The 19,842-nt window shown below is 33.4% G+C and overlaps 4 protein-coding genes across 4 annotated transcripts; 1 reads left to right on the top strand and 3 right to left on the bottom strand.

Annotated features, from left to right (window-relative positions):
• Positions 1–2,272: 2,272 nt before the first annotated feature.
• LOC140968034 (protein LURP-one-related 17-like) lies at positions 2,273–3,714 on the bottom strand. Its single transcript, XM_073428874.1, has 2 exons — positions 3,387–3,714; positions 2,273–2,677 (listed from the first exon to the last, which is right to left on the bottom strand). Exons 1-2 carry the CDS (start codon positions 3,669–3,671, stop codon positions 2,297–2,299), a joined length of 666 nt encoding a protein of 221 aa, XP_073284975.1. The 5' UTR covers positions 3,672–3,714; the 3' UTR covers positions 2,273–2,296.
• A 2,510-nt stretch (positions 3,715–6,224) lies between these two features.
• LOC140968014 (uncharacterized) lies at positions 6,225–9,483 on the bottom strand. The gene is made up of 7 exons (XM_073428849.1): positions 9,262–9,483; positions 8,482–8,512; positions 7,892–7,910; positions 7,498–7,595; positions 6,982–7,080; positions 6,623–6,795; positions 6,225–6,521 (listed from the first exon to the last, which is right to left on the bottom strand). Exons 1-7 carry the CDS (start codon positions 9,424–9,426, stop codon positions 6,435–6,437), a joined length of 672 nt encoding a protein of 223 aa, XP_073284950.1. The 5' UTR covers positions 9,427–9,483; the 3' UTR covers positions 6,225–6,434.
• Positions 9,484–10,086: 603 nt separating this feature from the next.
• LOC140968031 (protein NLP6-like) lies at positions 10,087–12,897 on the top strand. The gene is made up of 4 exons (XM_073428871.1): positions 10,087–10,866; positions 11,508–11,579; positions 11,708–12,583; positions 12,662–12,897. The coding sequence occupies exons 1-3, from the start codon at positions 10,222–10,224 to the stop codon at positions 12,194–12,196; spliced, it is 1,206 nt and encodes a 401-aa protein (XP_073284972.1). The 5' UTR covers positions 10,087–10,221; the 3' UTR covers positions 12,197–12,583; positions 12,662–12,897.
• A 1,958-nt stretch (positions 12,898–14,855) lies between these two features.
• LOC140968037 (uncharacterized) lies at positions 14,856–19,338 on the bottom strand. Its single transcript, XM_073428879.1, has 4 exons — positions 18,969–19,338; positions 17,063–17,212; positions 16,739–16,810; positions 14,856–15,933 (listed from the first exon to the last, which is right to left on the bottom strand). The coding sequence occupies exons 1-4, from the start codon at positions 19,170–19,172 to the stop codon at positions 15,265–15,267; spliced, it is 1,095 nt and encodes a 364-aa protein (XP_073284980.1). The 5' UTR covers positions 19,173–19,338; the 3' UTR covers positions 14,856–15,264.
• Between the last annotated feature and the right edge of the window lie 504 nt (positions 19,339–19,842).

The raw sequence follows: 19,842 nt of genomic DNA, 5'->3' as shown, positions 1-19,842 counted from the left end.
CTAAATATTCAAATTTATATCTTACCAAATAAATTATTTTAAAATTAAATATTCAACCATATCTTAATTTTATAAATAGAAAATTAAATTATTATTGATGACAACTATAAGAATAGATATCAAAAATCAAATATACAAAATAAATAAATTTGTCATTTAATCCAATCATGACATAAAAGATGGTAGAATGATAATAATTAAATTTTTTGTTATTAATATTTTTTTAGGTTTATCTAAATTCAAATCTCATCAAATCTGACAAGTTTTTAGAAGATTTGTTTATACATAATGAAATCCAGTCAAATCTCGCCGAATCTCTTAAAATCCAATTCTATTTTTGAAATCCTACTAACCAAACAGTTAAAGAATGGATTTACAAATCCAAATCCTTGCTTCCAAACATAAGGTGAATATGTAGCTCAAGAGTATTATATGAAAAATACTTTATCCACCGCCATATTGACTTGGACTCGGGTCGGTGTGCCTTCAGTTCGGTTGCTCTGACAATGTCTTTTTGAGGGGCTTTTCCCGATCAGGGAGTAGCTTGGATTCCATTTGGGATGTTGGGGTTTTACTCTGGCCTCGTTGGATTAGCCTTAAGCCCATAATCTTAGTGAATGGACTTAGATATCTGATGACTCGGGTCAGACATACTATGACCTAGGTCGGATTTAGGAGGTAATGAAAAAAAATTAAAACTATGATAACAAATGAAGATAAGCTGCAAGATTGCTAATATAATTTTTCACGAGATCTTAGGTTAAAAATATCCTAGAAGATGTACATAATTATAACAATACTTTAAATCTCGTCTAGAACTCTGTTACCGATTTTATTACAATATATTTTGCAAAAACTTCTATATTTGTTTACATTTTGTTTTGATATTGAGATTCTCGTTGATAAAGATAGTATAATAGGAGTTTTCTTTCGTCCAAAAGATAGTCGAACAAGCCCATGTATAGCTAGAGTAGGTCTCTTGTGAGAGGGTCTCACGAATCTTTATCTGTGAGACATGTCAACCTTATCGATATTCACAATAAAAAGTAATACTCTTAGCATAAAAAGTAATATTTTTTCATGGATGACCCAAATAAAAGATTCATCTCACAAATTACGACTCGTGAGACCGTCTCACACAAATTTTTTGCCGCATAACTAAGGTGTGCAGACCTTGAGGATATATATATATCTATCTTTGTGTACAAAACTCTTAAACTGAACGATGTGACACAAAGTAGTGTGAGCTATTAAGGGGGGAAATGCCTCGTTCATTGAAGAGGTTTTGAGTATTAAAATCCATTAAATGTGTCATTCTTCAGACTTCAAGGCCTAAAATATAGTATTTACTTGTATAATTTTTAATTATTTAATTTCACAGAAATACATCAAATATTAATTCATTAAAGAACTTACAAGTATAAAAATAAGTTATCTTCGTAATTATATAATTGATTTGTTAGACATATTTTTAATTATTTAACTGACAATAAATATTTATAAATGATATTTCAGAAAAAATAATTAATATATTGGTTATATGCATATGTTTCTATACACGCAGATACATTATATAATCATCCTGTTACGTACATTAAATATATTTAAATAATCCTCAACTTAAATATCGTTACAATTCAATAATTAGTTCATTTTTTCTATATAATAAGAGTTTTATTAATAAATTCTTCGATCTGAAACCTTGTATTAATGGTTTTTTTTTAAAAAAAATTTATTAAATATTATCTATGCGTAAAAGTCGTGACCGTTTACTAAAGCATGTGATATATAATCATGATCAAAATGGACTATATATATTCCATGCCGAAAGTATTTGCAGAGTCGATTTTGACACCCACTATCGTCATATCATGTACTCGGATCGCAATAAGCACATGGAACATGTGAGATGAAACAAAAAGGGGGTGTGTAATATATTTTTAAAACAAAAACGTATTTTTTTAAAAAAATATGTAAATTTTAATTTTTGTTTTCAATTAAATGGAATGATTTATGGAGTTAATTAGCTACTTGAAATTGTTAGAACAATTGTTTAAGATTAAATTTGGTCAATTTTTGACAAATGCATCAAAATTTCTCAATCCATGACTATCTGAAAAGCCAAAAGTTACGCTTGTATTGAAGCAACTAATACATATTAGTTGGCACTGAAGATTTTAACCCAATTTTAATGGGGTGTTTCATACTTCATACATATTTATTGAAGCTTGTGTGCATAAATGTGTATGACCATTTTAAAAAAAAAAAAGAAAAAGAAAATTAACCCTCGAGAAAATCAAGAAAACATTTGATCAAGTGATGATACAATAGCCATAGCAACCCCTGAATCCAATCCCGGCCTAACGCTCAAGACAAAAACTTCTAAACCAAAAGATACGCCTCCCGCTGCGTCTTGTTTCCTCTTGATCTCTGCTAAGACCCTTCTGGATTCGTCTAGAATCTTGCACATGCGATGCGTGTACGACCCCTCGATTGTGTATGCACATTTTTTGTCATATACCCCGTCGTAAACATAGGCAAGAACTTTCGAACTTTTCCCCAAAATTTCCATATTTTTCCTCACGTAAAAGATAGGTTTACTCGATGATGAGTTGTTGCGAGATTTGCTCACTTCGCCATCATAGACAAGCCAGCTCCAGTCCACTAGCCTCAGCTTCTGCAAATTCATAAAATCAAATCAAAACATGTATATATATAATAGCTATATCTCATGTCTTAACGTGCTTATAATGTGAAACTCGAATAAGCTTTTTTTTTTTTTTTTAATTACTAAATTTCGAAAATTAAGGATGTATTTGGAGAGAGAGATTTGAAATATATGTATTTTGATTAGTTTAATTGTTTATAATATATTAAATCTTAAATCTACACTTTCCTTATTTACAATCTATGAATTTGAAGTCCATCAATTCAAGCACGGCCTGAATTCGTTTTTCTTATATTGTGTTTGGATTGGAGAATTTGAGCGGAGCAATTTCAGATTCACAAATCAAATCAATTGTATCATGATATCCAATTTGTTCTAAATTAAATTGAAGCATTAGAAATTTTTTATATTAGCCAAGTATATTTATATGTTTCAGTTTCAAATTCATTCAACAAAGTAATCATTTTAAATCTCCTCTTACAAATCCTAATCCATCGATTCAAGCATAATTTTAACTTAAAAACACTTTTTCTCTGAAATTAATTCCGGAGTTTTAGATATTAATTCTCTAGCTCAGATTAATCACCACAATATTCCGATGTAAATCTTCTACTAGAACCCTATAACTAGCCAGCCAGCTGAGGTAATAATTATAACATAAGTAAATCAGATAAATGGGTACAACTAAATCAGTATATATCTCAAAATTTCTATTTACCCGGCGACGGCATATGGTGAAAATGGGGTTGCCGGAGCCATCCATGAGCACAACTTGATCAGAGCATCTGCTGTAATTATCAACCCTGTACACTAAACTACCGTCGGATCCAATCACAGTGAATCCATTGCAACTGAAAATAAGCGATTTCCTCCAAACCGTTAAAGAAATCGTGCAGCCTTCAGTATCATAATTACTGTTATTATGATTCTTCAGTATCCCTTTTTTAAATTCTTCTGGACATTGGTGGACTGTTCTTGATAAAGATTTAAAGAAATGAAGCATTTTTCTACAGCTTTCGATCCTTTATTTTTTCTTTAGTAATAAATAAAGGGTGAAGTTATCGTGTATTACTTGCAAGTATTTGGATATTTATAGACAAACTCCTGTATAATATTCCGGGGTCGTGAAGTGACACGTGGAAACTCTTATATAAAAGAAAGTCTCAGAGTTGGAAAATATCAATTTTCACAATATCATGCATGCTTGCTCATAAGTATATAACATACCTTCTTACGTACACACCTTTGTTACGAGTATTTTACTACCTTATCTACGCAAGAAATCAGAGTTTTTTCTCTTCCTCATTGATCAGCATCAACAAAAAAAAAAATTTGTTCTGCCTATAAAGATTGTCTGAGTTGCCAGAATATGTGAACGCTTGATAAATGTTCTATAGTTCAATTTTTTTTATTAACATTTTTTCGGACGAGCTTGTCACACATGACTTCCCCAATAGAGTTTACAGGGATAGCTGGTTTGCTAGTTGTTACATAACTCGGGGGTTTACTATGTGCAAACTGAAAGGTATGGACTGCGCTTTCTCACGTCATAAAAAAATTGTTTTCGAATTGATCAAATACTTCGTGCAAATATTTTCGTGAAATTGTTTTGTAAAAAAAAGTAACTTAAGAAAATAGCCATGATAAAAATATATATTCCCCACAATTCACTCATGTATAAGTTTACTCCAAAGAAAAAGTGTGAATATTTCAGAATAGAAATACCAGAGAAGGGAAAAAGTTTATGATACTCATAATCAATAAATTAATACTTCACACAATTTTTTTTTTTGTCATGACTATTTTCTGAAATATGTATCTAAGTATTGATATTAACTCATCCAAAATCATCTTTACGTTGAGAAAATTTGATTTATCTAAAGATTTAGTAAAAAAGTCGACAAATTGTTTATCCGTAGAATACATTAATTCAACACCAATATCTTTCTTTTGAGCATTGTTTGTACACAAAAATTTATGTAATTCGATATTTATATGTTTGGTTCATGAATGTAGAACATTATTAGTGTGATCACAAATATAGAAAGGTGTTTCATCCTAAGTTAGCCTAAGATGCATGTATGTATCGATCCAAAGAATCTGAACACAATATATATATATAAAAGCCTTACACTGTATTTGTGAAAATATCATCGATCGCTATAGCCTAAATCATGTCAGAGAAAATGATTGGACTGGTCATTGAATTAAGAGGCACCATGCGTGGTCAAAGGAGCGTAAAAAACTGGACTTGTAATAAATTAACCAAAAGATGCAGTTTTCGAATTCAACTTCTACACGTTTCTCTCTAACAACGGCAATTAGATATTAAGGGATATTCTTTTTACCTTTTGTACTTTTCCATAAATTTTTTGAAAAATGTAATTTGGAAGTTTTTTTTTTTTTTTTTTATCATGTTTTTAGTTAATTGCATTTTTTGTTTCAATCATGGGGAAGTTGGTGAAAAATCCCTAATCAAAATATTTCTTTGGGTTCACTCTCTACTCACAAAATTGTGGTACTATGTCATACAAAATGTTGTACACTTCATGTAGAAATGTGGTACTAAAAAAGTACCCAGAGACTGAACACAAAAAAAAATCGACAGCTGAAGACTGAAAGCCAATTTTCTGTTATCATTGGTCGACGGAGTGATGTAGCTGTCATATGTAGTATGAACTATGAAATCAGTAACTTTTTGTGACATATCATTATTTTCTATATGACATTGACATTCCAATAAAAAAAATAAAAATCGAAAAAATTACAAATTAATAGATTATATATGAATGTAAATTGACTGATAATATAACGAAAAAATATGCAAGTTATATGACAAATAATATATTTTTCTCTTATTTTTTAAGTAATACTAGAAACAAAACAAACAATACAAGTAAAATTTAGAGAAATAAAAAAAAAAATTGTTTTGTTTGATTTTGGTTTGTTAATCTTTTTAGGAGAGGGACCGAAAGATAGCTCATACGAGTTTTATCATCATAAAAAAATAAAATAATTGGAATTGATAACTACAAAATTTTTTTTAAATTGAGAGAGAGATTTGTTATATTTAAATTTCGTATAAATTCAAACATTGACATCAAATAGACTATATAAGTCATTATCCAATAATATTTCTTTTAAGTTAACCTTCTTCTGTCATGTTTTTCACGTTTTTCGACTAATATACCAATTTCATGTTTTTTTTAGCATACCAATTTCATGTTTAAATCTATTAAAAAAAGCTGCCCATGTGAAATGATAATGAGAATAGACCATACACTACAACTATTTCATTACAATGAAAACGTGTCGCGAATTAATTGGAGAATAGGATCCATCCTAGAAATCGAACTAGCAAAGTTTTGATTCATATGTATATGTATTGGCAAAATTAATTGTCCCACAAGAGAAAGAAAACAAGGCCATTGAGAAAATAATATAAGTGTTGATCATGAATTTCCCTAGTCGAAATGAAAAAATGAGTAAAATTTTCCAATCATTTAATTAAAATTAAAGTTAAAATTTCATACTCCAAATGTAATATCGGTTCGTGTTGTCCGAAAAATCGTGAATTTAAATTTAATGTACTACATAATTGCTTCCATTTCCATATTAAAATTTTATGGAACTAAAGCGACATTTCAAAGAAATAATAATGATTTAATGTCTAATAAATGAAAGTGATACATTGAACAAGTACGAGGTCCCCAAATAATAATAATAATAATAATAATCCCCAAAGAAAAAGATAGAAATAAAGACTTCAGGCTCTTCCATCCCATTCTTCATAAAACTCTTTAAGAAACTCCTCCATAAACTTGTGCCTCCTCTCCGCCCGTTTCCGCCCTGCCTGAAATTTTATCACCACCACGCACTTAAAGAATTCGTTCTAAGTATTGCAAAGATTGAACTGAAAACAAAGAGCTCTTTTGTAAATTAGAGATGTCAGACCTTAGTTTTCATCAAGTCTTTCAACTTGAGAAGCTTCTCATGAAAATGATTCACTGTTGTCTGATCATCTTTGTTCATGTATTTTTCCTTCGACAAATCTGATCGAGGTTTTATCTGCGAGTCATGGAGCACCCTATTCCTATTTCCACCAAACGTGAAGCAACGAGCAATTCCTAAAGATAATGTTCGAAGAATAATGGTTCACCAGCATAATTACACCTCGGTCTCTAATTAGTTGGAGTTTAAAAATTATAATATATCCACCCCGAAGCTGGGAAATTGTGATATGAATAAATGAAGTAAATCTTGAGATATGTGTTCATAGAATTTACAAGAGTAAATGAGTGAAGATTACCTACCTATAGCACCTATTGCATCAAGACGATCAGCATCTTGTACCACCCCGAATTCTGCACAAAAATTGTCCGGCCCAAGACCACCAATCTCCTCTTTGAAACCTGAAAACATGTTGTAGGCAAGTAGGAACAAACTAGTGCATCAATATAGGAGACTAATGAAGTTCAAAGCATAATTTTTTTTAAAGAATATAAATATATAGTATAAAAAATTGGTTAGCTTCTCTATCTCATTGTTACAGCACTTCATGAATAACTAGTTAGCATATTTTAATCTTGCTTTCAAATTTATTTGCTCTATCTATTTCAGCTATACATGATCAGCTCTCTTATTTTCCCCCAAACAATTCACAACTTTTGCGAGATAACTAGAAGTGGAAACCAGGACCTCAAATTATCTATAACCTTTTGTATTGTCTGATTGAGATCAAAACATGCCACAAAAGAGATTAGTGAGAAGAAGTAGCACTAAAATTGTACAAGAAAAACAGGCAAATGACAAAGAAATGAAAGATCTACCCATTCCATTTATGATGTTTAATGTCCTTGTCTTGATATTTTCATCTACATGTTCCTTGACCAGAAAGTCCTCGACAATCTTGCCTTCAGATGGATCTCTGGATGACAAAATATTGTAGCAGAAAGAGGGAAAAAAAGTAAAAAGTAGCACAATGAAACAAACGTGAAAGATTGGAAAGGATTACATTGAACAATCATTTAAAAACCCGAGTTATGAAAGCTGTCACAAGAAAAGGAAATTTGAACTTTACGGTGCAGTAAAACAAGTTTTTAGTTTGAAAATATATAAAACTTCCTACATGAAAAGCTTCCGATGGTGTCACAAAATCATGCTTCTTTAAAATGGGAACAATAACAACAAAACAAGCTGCTAAACAAGACAAAGAACACCAACCTCATGTATTTATAATCACCTGCGTTAAATTTATCCAATGAAATGGTATTAGTATTTCAAAGATAAGAAAACTCCATAGAAGTAGGGGAAATAGATATCTCAAGCACTAAAAGGCATAGTATACACTAGCATGGAATTTAAAAGTAAGAAGAAAAAGGAAATTTTCCGAAGCAACTATGTGGAAGTTAAGCACAAAAATATGCCTAACGCTTTCCTTAAAGAAGTGGTTGGATAAGCACAAACCTGAAGTCTTTTATGCATAAAGGGAATTATAAGTGTGTTCTTGTTGTCACTCTAGTGCTAAACAACTGGATTGAGATATATCAGCATCAAGATATATGTCCATACTCATTAATTAGAAATGGTCATCACTCAAAGGGTATCGACATGAAACGAAGCAGAGGTTTCAGCAAATCACAATGGAAAATATTTATAAAAAAATAAAGAAAGATATGAATCTAGAAGAAAGGAACATAAGGAATGCAACCTATTATTCTGTCTTTTAATCAAACCTAGTGAAAAACAATAGGGAAACAATAGCTTTATTTTACTTTGCAACATTACTCGTTGATGCTTCAAAAAGTTATTACCTATGTCATGTAGAAGTGCGGCCAACTCCACCTGAAGAAAAAGAACAACAGATTGTGCAAATGAATAAATTCATAACCCACACATAGTTACTTACAACTGTAAAACACATACACAAGGCAGGTGTGCACACACAGGATCAACACACAAGAAAATTTCACTAACAACTTTTCTAAGCCATCTGATGGCATATGAATCATGGCAAGAACTTCATGACAGATAATTATATAAATGGTTGCATAAGATGGTTGATTCATTTAACGACTCGACATCACGCATTCTAGATGCATTCACTAAGTAACAAATTTCCAACGTACAAAATTTATTCAAATGATGTAAAAAAAAGATAAATTGTTTTAGCAACTGCTATTGTTTTATGTAAAAAGATAAATTACCAGATTTTCAAGAAAAGGTAGACCAAATTATATGCTAATCCACATCCAAAAGACGAATCATGACCGGGAAGAAAGCAAATCCCCTTTCCCCTTAAATGAAACCGTAAACAAAATATCCATTTCAATTGCCCACAAATTCGAGTTTTTCCCTCCCCACAATTTCTCTCTTCACGTATATCACGCTAAGTTTTATGCTCTAAAATTGTGCTGGTGGTTCTTCACAAAAAGAAACAATTTTTAGCATCAAAGTTTTAATATCCTGCAAAAACATGGATCGATCTTTTTTAAAGCAACCCCCTTCAGCTCATATATCCAACTTCCAAAAAACTCCCCAAAAAAAAAATCTCTAATAACTTGAATTTAAAGAAACAAAAATAGTATGGTTACACTCAGCAAGGAATCCGGGGAAGAAGCAAGGCCCTCTTCACAGGCTAGAGAGAGAGCGAGGTCTCTGACTCTGAAAGCGTGAGCAGCGTCGTGGGAAGCATCGTTCCCTTTCATGGCGGATTTCACCAATTCCTCAGCTTTTACTATGATTTCAAGCTTCTCCATTTCGCTATTCAGTCCTCACTCCGTACCGTAGTTAACTACACAATTCCATACCCAATCAATCATCATATTTAATTTTATCTATATAAATATCATTTATATTAAATTATAAAAAACAAATCAAATTAAATTCTGTTGCCAGTTATCACCAATTTCATCTGTTTTTACTTTATCGGTGTCACACAACTTCAAATAATTTTATTCCTAATACTGATTATTTTTGTTTATATTTATAATAAAAAATAATATTTTTTTATGGATGGTAAAATAGGATATCTGTTTCATAAAAATTTTGTGTTTTGTTTTTTAGTGTCATTTTAATTTAATTTATGGCAATATTTTTAAAGGCTCCCTTTTGCTCATTGATTCGTTCATATGTAACTCAATTAAAAAATTATATTGTACTAAGTCGACTGTACTATTCTCTGAGTTATTAAGATTTTCCCACGCTTGTATTTATCCTTTCATGGTTATCTTTTGTGTTCGTACAAGCAAATAAAACATTATTAATGTTCGCTAGAGGTTGAACGTTCCTTTCCATCTAAAAACCAGCTTCTACACCTATTGAAAAGGCACTACTAAATGGAAAATCAAATCAACGAGAAGAAGACCGACTCTTTGTGTTCCGACCCACAATTTTTTTTAATGATTTATTGAGTTTGGTTTGGGGTCATTTTAGCTGCTTGGACCCCGGTTTCTAACTTCTCAGATAATGTCGATGGAACATGCAAGTGACAGCTATATATACTGAATCATGCATCCCATTTGACCTCCGTTTCCAAAATTTATTTCTGTGTGATGAAAATGGGAGTGGAATTTGGGAGGTTCGATGATGAAGAGTATTCAGCTGTTGATTTCATTGAATATTTCAAGATTTATGACATTCGTTCGTTGCCCAAACAAAGTCAACCACTAGATGAGCTGCCGAGGTATGGTTGGGTTTGCTGGGCATCAGACGCTGATGAATCGGCCAAACGAAGCAAAATCCAACTTTTGGTTCGAGAGATAACCAAATGGCGCTGGAAAGACAACTATTTAGTTCAGTTCTGGGCACCTAAAATGGCTGCAGGCAGGCCATACTTATCAACCTTAGACCAGCCATTTGCTGTTGATTCTCTGTGGAAAGGTCTCTGTCGGTACAGAAAGTATTGCATGGAGCATGATCAGTCTCTTGTGGATGATGGAGGAAAAGAAGAGGACATAGGCCTCCTCAGACGTGTATTCATAAAACGATATCCCGAATCCACCCCAGACTTACGCCTCTATTCTTCGAAGAAGAACGCTCTGCAAGATCACGCTGCACTTTGCGGGTTGCGAAGATACATGGCTTTTCCTGTGTTTGATCCTTTTCAGGACCAATGTATCGGAGTACTAGAGGTTCTATCACCTTGTAGGGGATTTATGGCATATGCAGACTTTCGAACAATTGAACTAGCACTAGAGGTGAGCATAACGATTATTTAGTGCACCCTGATATGAATGCCTTTGTGCTATATTCCAATCTTTATGGAAGAACAATTAAGACATGTCGTTAATGTTAATTAGTGTCTGTGTAAAGCTAACAATCGATTCCACGTTACTTACTAGTCATTAAAATTTTCCTCGTTTTCCTATGTGGCATAACAATAGCTTGTGAATGTGCCATTTGAGTTGTTGACCTTTTTTTAAATTGGACTAAAAATTGAATCCTTGACTAACAAAGCACCTCATTTTGATTGTAGTGTTTCCAGTCGTCGACTGTCTAAAAATGAGAAAAGATGATGTCAAAATAAAATCAAATATTTGATTTCCAAGAGTCGTGTATTGGTTCAAAAAGATAAGATCATTCATTGACTTAATATGAGCAGTAATTGCCTTCATATAGCTAATCCATTAAAACTGGGAGCTTTAGGTCATATATGGTTCAATATAATTTAATTCATAGTCCTGGCTATCAACTCTAATGTTTGTTACAACTAAATATGACCCCAAACATAAGCTCTTAATGATTCTTTTAACTTTTACCCCTCTATTTTGTCCCGTATGTACTTCTCAGGTTAGATTACTGTTGTCATGATTCATATGTAATTTTCAATTACATGCAGGCAGCTAATCTGAGATCAACTCACGTCAACTTCTCACCATGTTTGCTATCAGGAAGCCTGCGGAATTTAAATGTAATTAGTTTTGTATCTGTTGAGACAAAAGTGAATAAAACGTAGTACGAATTACTTGACAATTTCTGATGTTTTGCCTGATCATGTGTTCTAATTATTTATCTTTCAAATGAATATGATCTCCTCAGATTTCTGAAGCTCAGAGATTAGAACTAAGTGAAATCAAGGAAATGCTTCAACTGCTGATCCAGTTACCTCAGCTAAAGCTAGCACAGATCTGGATTCCTTGTTCGCAATGTGCTAAGTCAAGCATTCACATTAGATGCATGGAACAAGCGATATTCATCACTGACGAGAAGAAAAACGACTGGAATCTTTCTCAGTTTCTTGCAGCATGTCAGTTGCATCGAATACAAGCTGGAAACGGAGTTGCTGGAAGGGTATTGTCATCTACAAGAAAGTTGTGTTTTTGCCAAAATTTATGTAATTTTAGCATGACCGAGTTCCCTCTGGCACATTATGCCCTAGAAGCTAAGTTAACAACGAGTTTTGCTATTTGTTTACGGGGTATTCACTCTGAGACTAACCTCTATGTGATAGAATTCTTTATAAATGCTGGCAATGGACTAAAGGCACGTACCCATGGTCATTTATTCACTTTCTACTGCCAGTACTAGAGATGAAACTCGGAAGTTTTAAGGTCGCATCTGGGCAACAACTAGGAGGGGAATTAATAGTCGAGGTTCTTGAATTTTACAAGGAGAATGATGTTACTTCTGTTGAATTAGACCAGCCAAAACTATATCCATTTAAATTTGAGTTCACTCAACATGGTCATGATATGGAGCAGCAACTTTTGGAAACTCAACGGCTAAACTTTACCTCTACAAGAAACGTGGGGAAATTGGAGCATAACAATAGTACTGTGGCTCAAAATTCAGAAAAAGGGGCAATGCCAAAGAAAGCAAATAGGAAACGAAATGCCATCAGTTTCAGCATTGGCTACGAGGTTCTTAAAAAACATTTTGGGAAGAGACTTGAAGATGTGGCGGAAGAGCTTGGAGGTGCGTATTAATTAAATTTTCGGTCAAACCTCTTTCTAGATAAAATCTATATATCCGGTTGTATTCCTTTATCTGCAGTTGGCAAATCGACACTAAAGCGTGCATGTAGAGACTGTGGCATCCATAGATGGCCATCTAACGAGAAAAACAAGAAAAGCCCATTCCTCTTTGAAGCAACAAATACTACACACTGTGTTCCAGGCACTGGTTCATTTCCCAGTTCCCCTATACACCAAAACGTGGAAAACAGAGGATCTTTTACAAGGATCCAGCCGAAGACCAAAGCTGTTATTATAAGGGCAAAATTTGAAGACGATGTTATAATATTTCAGTCCCATCTGTCATCAAGAATGGAAGAGCTGGAGGAACAAGTTGCTCGAAAACTGAAGATCGGGATCGGAAGTTTTAAATTGAAGTACTTGGATGAAGATGGGCAGTGGATTTTATTAACTTGTGACGAAGATTTGCAGCTGGGGTTGATGACTTTGGGATCAGAAGGTAAGACTCCTATTCAACTGCAGGTTCAATTGATGAGCAATTGAACTCTTTTTGCTTCTCATCACAGGCATAAAAAATATTTGGATATTTGAGATGTGTGACATTTAAATTTATCATTCAGCAACATATTATCAAATAGATCATCAAATATATGTTCTTAGGCACTGACTTTTATTTAAGTGTTTTATGTAAATGGAATAACGGATTGGATTAAAACGTTGAGCCTTTAAAAACTAGCTTCGAGCGATTGGATTAAAATTCATATAACTTCATTTAAGTCAGAGACAATCTGGAATCAAAGATGTTATAGGTTTGAAACAGAAGGTAGAGTTTTGCTAGGTAGTGGAAATGCAGCCATTGGTTGACGAACAGGAGTATCTCCCAAAGAAGCAAGGCAATATAATATGAGTCATGACCATGCAGACCATGTCCTTGCATATTATGTCGATCTTTCCCACCAACAGTATATAATGAGAGCTCGCACTGAAGATCAGGAATTCAACCACCTTATTTTTCCTAATTATATCAGTAATATACTGCAAAAGAACTCACGTCGTTCCAACTCTAGTCACAGGAACAGTGCCCACACTGTTACTTATGAAAGCAGGTGAATCAGTGGGTGACTACCAACTTGGACAGAAAACAAGGCTATTACAATGTCAAATACTAACTAAATTCCAGCATACTATAATAGCGTAAAACGAAAACAAGTATTATATCCACACAATAAGACAGCGGGTTGTCCAAGAGGGACCATGATTAACTGGATTGAGCAAATATCTTGTTATGATAGTTAAATAAAGAAAATCCTTCTCAAGCTAACCCTCTTATTTTTCTACCTGAAACTTGACCACATGCTATCATCTGCCCCCCGATGATCATAAAAAAACATGGTCCCAGCGCAAGTGAACAGCAACTATACAAGGTGAATTTAATCAGCCTACTAAAGCCACACAAGTAGTAACAAACTTCAGCTAAAATAAATGGCAAATGTAATAGAAATTTACTCTTCATTATTTTGGAAAAACAGTTAATTTCACAAGAGAAACTATTTTTAGAATATTACAGACCATGCCTTCCATTTCGTAGAAAGCATAGAAAATAGTCCACACGTTTGTGTATATGCCACCATAAAAAAAAAAAAAAGTAAAAAAAACAAATCAAATTCAGTCATGATTGGGAAAATAGAAACATAAAGAACAGTGATATACTAAATCAACCTCAGGTGGTACGGAAACTGATTGAAGGAGACGTTGCATCTCTTCCGTCAAGGATGAGACTTAACATCTCCTGGTCCATTAGATGGAGCCTAACACCGGCATACGTCGAAGCCCCACCGGCCGATTTGCTGACGTGACAAAAATAAAGGATAAAATATTATTTATAATATGTTTTTATTGAATAATGACATTAGATAATGAAAAATAATTTAATATATAGTTTACATTGCTACTTTTTTAGTTTTAAAATTTTTTATTATTCTCGTAAAAATTAGGTAAATATACATATCTTTGTCGAAATAATTCAAATATGAAAAAAATGTAATTATTGATCGAGATATGATATTTGAGTAAAATATTAATATTCATATAAATAATAAATGCGTCGGGACGAGGAGTAGCATTGATATAATAAATGGATAGATACAAAATATAAATTCTTGTCCAAATCTGACCTATCAACATCACTACGCAGAACCAGGTTGTCGCACGCAAGAAGCCCTGACCTTTGAATATTCCCATCCGATTTTTCATTACTGTAGTTAAGATGTATCTAGACTTTTAAATTCATGCATTTCAATAACAATTTATGGTATAAGCTCCTACATTTCTCCAAAAATAATCTTGTTTCTTCGTCCACGGATAAAGACAATGAAATAATATATTAGAAGCAAACACTCAGCTGACGAATGTCAGATTACGGTCCATCCGAATAATCTCCTGGCTCGCCCCTTCACGGAAGCCAAAATATAAATGGTGGATTATCTCGACTGAGTCAATCCAACTTCGGGCATCTTGATCATCATCATTTGCAAACGAGCTGATAAAATTTACAGTCAGCCATAGCACAAGAATCGCCTTCATAACGGATTGATGATCTGTTCTACATCTTTTCTCAAGGACCCCAGGCGAAAGACTTTGTAGAGTATGGATTAGTATATGAAACACCAAAAAACAGTTCTTTCATTTCATTAAATCCAGGAATACAAAGCCATTCCACAGACTGTGCAAGAGCATGGAGGGTAATAGATTTCTTGACCTCGTATAAGTTACACCCATCACAACCCCCAGAAATATTAGTGGCAACATTCTTTGAACGTTAAAATGTGCCAGAGCAAAGGCGACTGAACTGACTAAAATGGAGCACCAGACCGGCATGTATTTAGTCAAAGAAGGTAGAAGAAAGCCTCGAAATATGATTTCTTCCCACAGAGGAGCACATACGACAAGTACTAGTGCATAAAGAGCCATTGCAATTGGATCACGTGCCATTATAGACCGCTCGACACTAGAGAGAGTGAGGGGAGTGGAAGGCAGAACTGGTAATAAATCAAGGTTGAACTGAGAGAGACGGTTCACTAATGGAAACATGGAGCACCCAAGCAAGACATCAAATAGCCATTTTCCTTTATGAGTAAATCTAAACCAATCCGATGATAGGGGACGGAATCGAGACAAAGAGCGGTAAAGTATTAAAATTCCAGCTAGGCCTTCGGTTACGTCTGTTAGAAGGCTGAACAAAGCTTGGCCTCTGAAGGTCAGTGATTCTTTGCTGAAGCCGGTAATATGTGCAGTAAATGGGATCATCCATGAACCAATGAACCAGAATGACATGATCCAAAGGAGTGTAACCTGCATCACCAGAAAGTTTCACTACATTGTTCTAATTCTAAATGAAACACTATCCAAAATACATATTATATTATGAATCCTCAACCACTACAACTAAATTGGTGTAAATTTATGATTCTATAATCAACTGCTAAAGAAACCTTGTCGATTGAGGAGACAGAAGTTATGATACGAGAATCCAATAGCATCTCTGTCAAACCAACTACAAGTTATTTACTAAGAGAAAGATTGTGAAGAAGAAAGCTTCAATAAATAATCGATCACTCCAATTTTTGTATAGAAGTAAAATTTTATAGAGCAAAGTTCTTGGCAGGGGCTAACAAATTTTGTAAGCCAGTGCCATTTAATTATTAGGTTCTGTCAACAAACATTTATGTTTTGAACCATGGTGACAACCTTCGTGACAGTCCAAACTCCAAAGTATCAAAAGTTTGTTGTCACAATGCATATTTTCGCAACCAATGGAAAAGAATAAAGATACAGATGTCACAATTGATAAAGTTTCTACTCAAATGGAAAAAATTACAAATTTACCACATAAGATCATATTAATTGTATGTCATCCTTTCAGTTAGCCGACTAGTTCTTGTAAATGACAACTAAAGACACAACTAAGCCGATTATAAGTTAATAACCCAAACACAAGTATCACAATACATAAAGCTGATATTTTTTTTTCGTTGAAGACTTAATATTTATTGTAGCTGGGCACAGGCAAAGCAAACACAACTGCTATTTCTCCAAAATGAGATCATCCCAAGCTTCAGGAGAAATTATTACATATTAGTGGAAAAGAGACCCTTACTTGAAGGATGGTCTCTGCAGTCCATGGTACAGTCCACCGTTTCCCTATCAATTTTAAGATTGCATCCACAGCCTGTAAAAAAACGACGAATCCATGGTGACACCCTTGTGATTTTCATTTTCCTCTATATACTCATATAGCTAATTTGTTCGCTCCAGAACAATGAGAAATGGTAATTCATAATTGCCACGTCATGAGTACAGTAGGAATTTGGTCATTATATACTATTACTGTCCAAGTTCTTATGGCCCGTGGTAAATCAGCAACAACAGGAACCAGGTAGCAAACTTCAAGAAACACCAGGTAAAGGAAAGGCTTTCCTACCTCTCTAAAATGTGTTCCCCAATTTCTTTTTTCAATATTTGGTTTGCTAATTTCTGACTTCTCTGACTCCTGTAAGATTTTCTCACCAGAATCAGAGTTTGGGGAGCCAGATAAAAATTCTTCATGCCGAAAGCACCGGATTTTCCACTTCTGTGTACAAAATAACCAATTAGAACACTGTATGAAAAGGCCAGTGATATTTGTACATATACTTCATACTTGAGCATTGCATTGTAGCATAGCAGCATACATACGATACTCATGCGAAACGAAAAATATAAAAAATTATGATCAGCAGGTGAGGCAAATAAAGAAAGCTCGAAAGTTCAGACTAATTAATAAGCTCCCATAAAGATGTTGACCCTTTTAGTCAATCCGGAAGATTAATAGTTTTTCCCTTCCTCAAAACTTATCCCATCTTTTTCTCAAGTTTAGTAGGGAAACCAATGTTCAAATAAGTAGTAATCTTATGATCCTAAGGGACAGGTGTCTTCGCCTCTTGGGTTTTTTTCGTTGTTTAAGTTTTATTTAGAAACCTCAAACTAAGAACTAGCCTTACCTTTATAATTAGTTTTTCCTCACCACAAGTCCTATTCAGTGTTCCATGTCTTATAAGAATCTATACGATCATGTATTCGCTACCTTGTGCCAGCTTTAGAATCAATAGAATAATTCACAATTGATATCCAGAATGTGTACATTACATAAAAAACAGCCTCTTCTCTTCTCCTTCGGTTTTCTTCTCTCTCTCTCTATCTTAGTCCCTCAACTAATCGCAGATTTTGGGGAGGTCCAATCAATGTCACCCTTGTTTCCTTCACAACCAATTAAGAGAGCCATAATGAAACCTAAACAAGCCCAACCAATGTCCGATAGACAGTTTAACATCAATTACTGCAATAGCAAAGGAACAGAAATTTCTGTTGCCCTCAAAAACCTTTTTGAATTGTCAAACCTTTCCAACAAGAAACACAGATTTACAACTTGGAAGAGAATAAATGATTCCATATGGATAAAAAAACAGGAAATACAATGAATAAATATTACACATTAATTTCTTCCCATATTTCCCAAAGTTCGGGGCTTAAAACAACCAATTAACACAATACATTCTAATTTATTGGCCATGCTGGAGAGCATGGATGAGTGTATGCTGATAAGGAGTTACAGATATAATATCCTGATAAGTGATTTCGAAGCATATTGAAGATTGTCAACGCCCATAATAATGGGAAAGACGTGCTCACAATCTTGTAGATATATGAGCAAAGTAAATATGCAGAGAAAAACCATTACAAAATGAATAAAATTCATTTGTGTGCGCTAATATCTTTGAAAGATATATCATACGCACATAAACCCAACAGGAAATATTTTCTGTTAGCTGATACGTCTGCAAGCTGATGCACAACATACTTCACTTGAATAACAGTAAAGAAAATCTTAGTGTTCAATACACCCAATATCTGCAGACGTTGATTTAAATGAACAAAAGTAATATTTAACTACTATGCGATTTGTGATTTAAAAAATCGACAATTATGTTTGATCAATCACCGGGTTCCAAGAGCTAATATCTATCCAAATTATACATAAAAAAATAGCAACCTAAACCCAGTTCATAAGTACATTTTTATTCGAAATCAAAGACCACCAACACATTCATACTCTAGCAATTTTGAAACTTAAAAAATTTCACGGCAAATATAAAGCTATCAATTGATAATAACCAAAAAAAAAAGAAAAAAGTAAACCTAAATAAATTAGTATTTGGCTAAAAAATCTCAGCTCATATCCGAACTTAAAATTTCAATTTCACACATCTGAAATCCATCATACGCAGATAAATCCTTGGGCAAACACAGTAAAGTAAAGGTTGCATCTTCACAATTATCAAATAATTCACCTTGGTTGGGAACCTGCGATGAGTTTCAGACACAGGAAAGCTGAACGAATGAGGAAAAACCGATTTGGGGGCGAATTTCAAAGCTCTAAATCTATGGCTCGAAGTGGAAAGTATGGGGCTTTGCAGCAAAGATTGGTAGCTCAGCATCAGATTACACTCGAGCTGATCCCTAAATTTCGGGGCTGATGGGTTGATGGAAATCATAGATTTTGTGCATTTTACACATGAGAGAACCCTAGTTTTGATTCAATTTTGTTTCAAGCTCTGTGTCGACATCTTCCACTTGACTTTTTCTTTCGCGAGTCGAAGAGAGAGAATCTGTCGGATTCTTCTTTCGGATAAATGGTTAGAAGAGAGAGATCTACATTTTTTTTACGAATCATATATTTTTCTATTTCTAATTTTAAATTTGAACTATTTCTCATCTCCAAGTTTCCTCAGCCGCTAAGAATATTTTAAAAAAAATATATATATATTAACCTCCTTATATATTAATTTTGACAAAAAATAGCTAATAAAAGTGGAATTTTGACAAAGAAATTAATTAAATTTAATTGTATTATGTTCGACTCAAATTTGTTATTGAATCTAATAAAAGTGGAATTTAAAACTATAAAACTGGAACATTTGGAATTTGATTTTGAGTTTCTGCTAGATTTGAACATTTACATTTACTCACGAATTTTCCTAAATGATTAAAAAGAATCTTTTTGAGTATCCAACACAAAAAAAAAAAAAAAAAAAAAAAAAAAACGATAACAATGCATGGTTTAAACTTGAATTTACAACTGAAATCAAGACCAAAATAGTTTAAATCGAGGTGAACTATTCATTCAAACCACTAGCTAAACCAGTGCAGCTTCAAAGAAAACTA

This window comes from Primulina huaijiensis, unplaced genomic scaffold (assembly GCF_012295235.1).
Source record: "Primulina huaijiensis isolate GDHJ02 unplaced genomic scaffold, ASM1229523v2 scaffold32015, whole genome shotgun sequence".
Taxonomy (NCBI): Eukaryota; Viridiplantae; Streptophyta; class Magnoliopsida; order Lamiales; family Gesneriaceae; genus Primulina; species Primulina huaijiensis.
The sequence above is the reverse complement of the archived record's forward strand: the minus strand, read 5'-3'. Positions and strand labels throughout refer to the sequence as shown.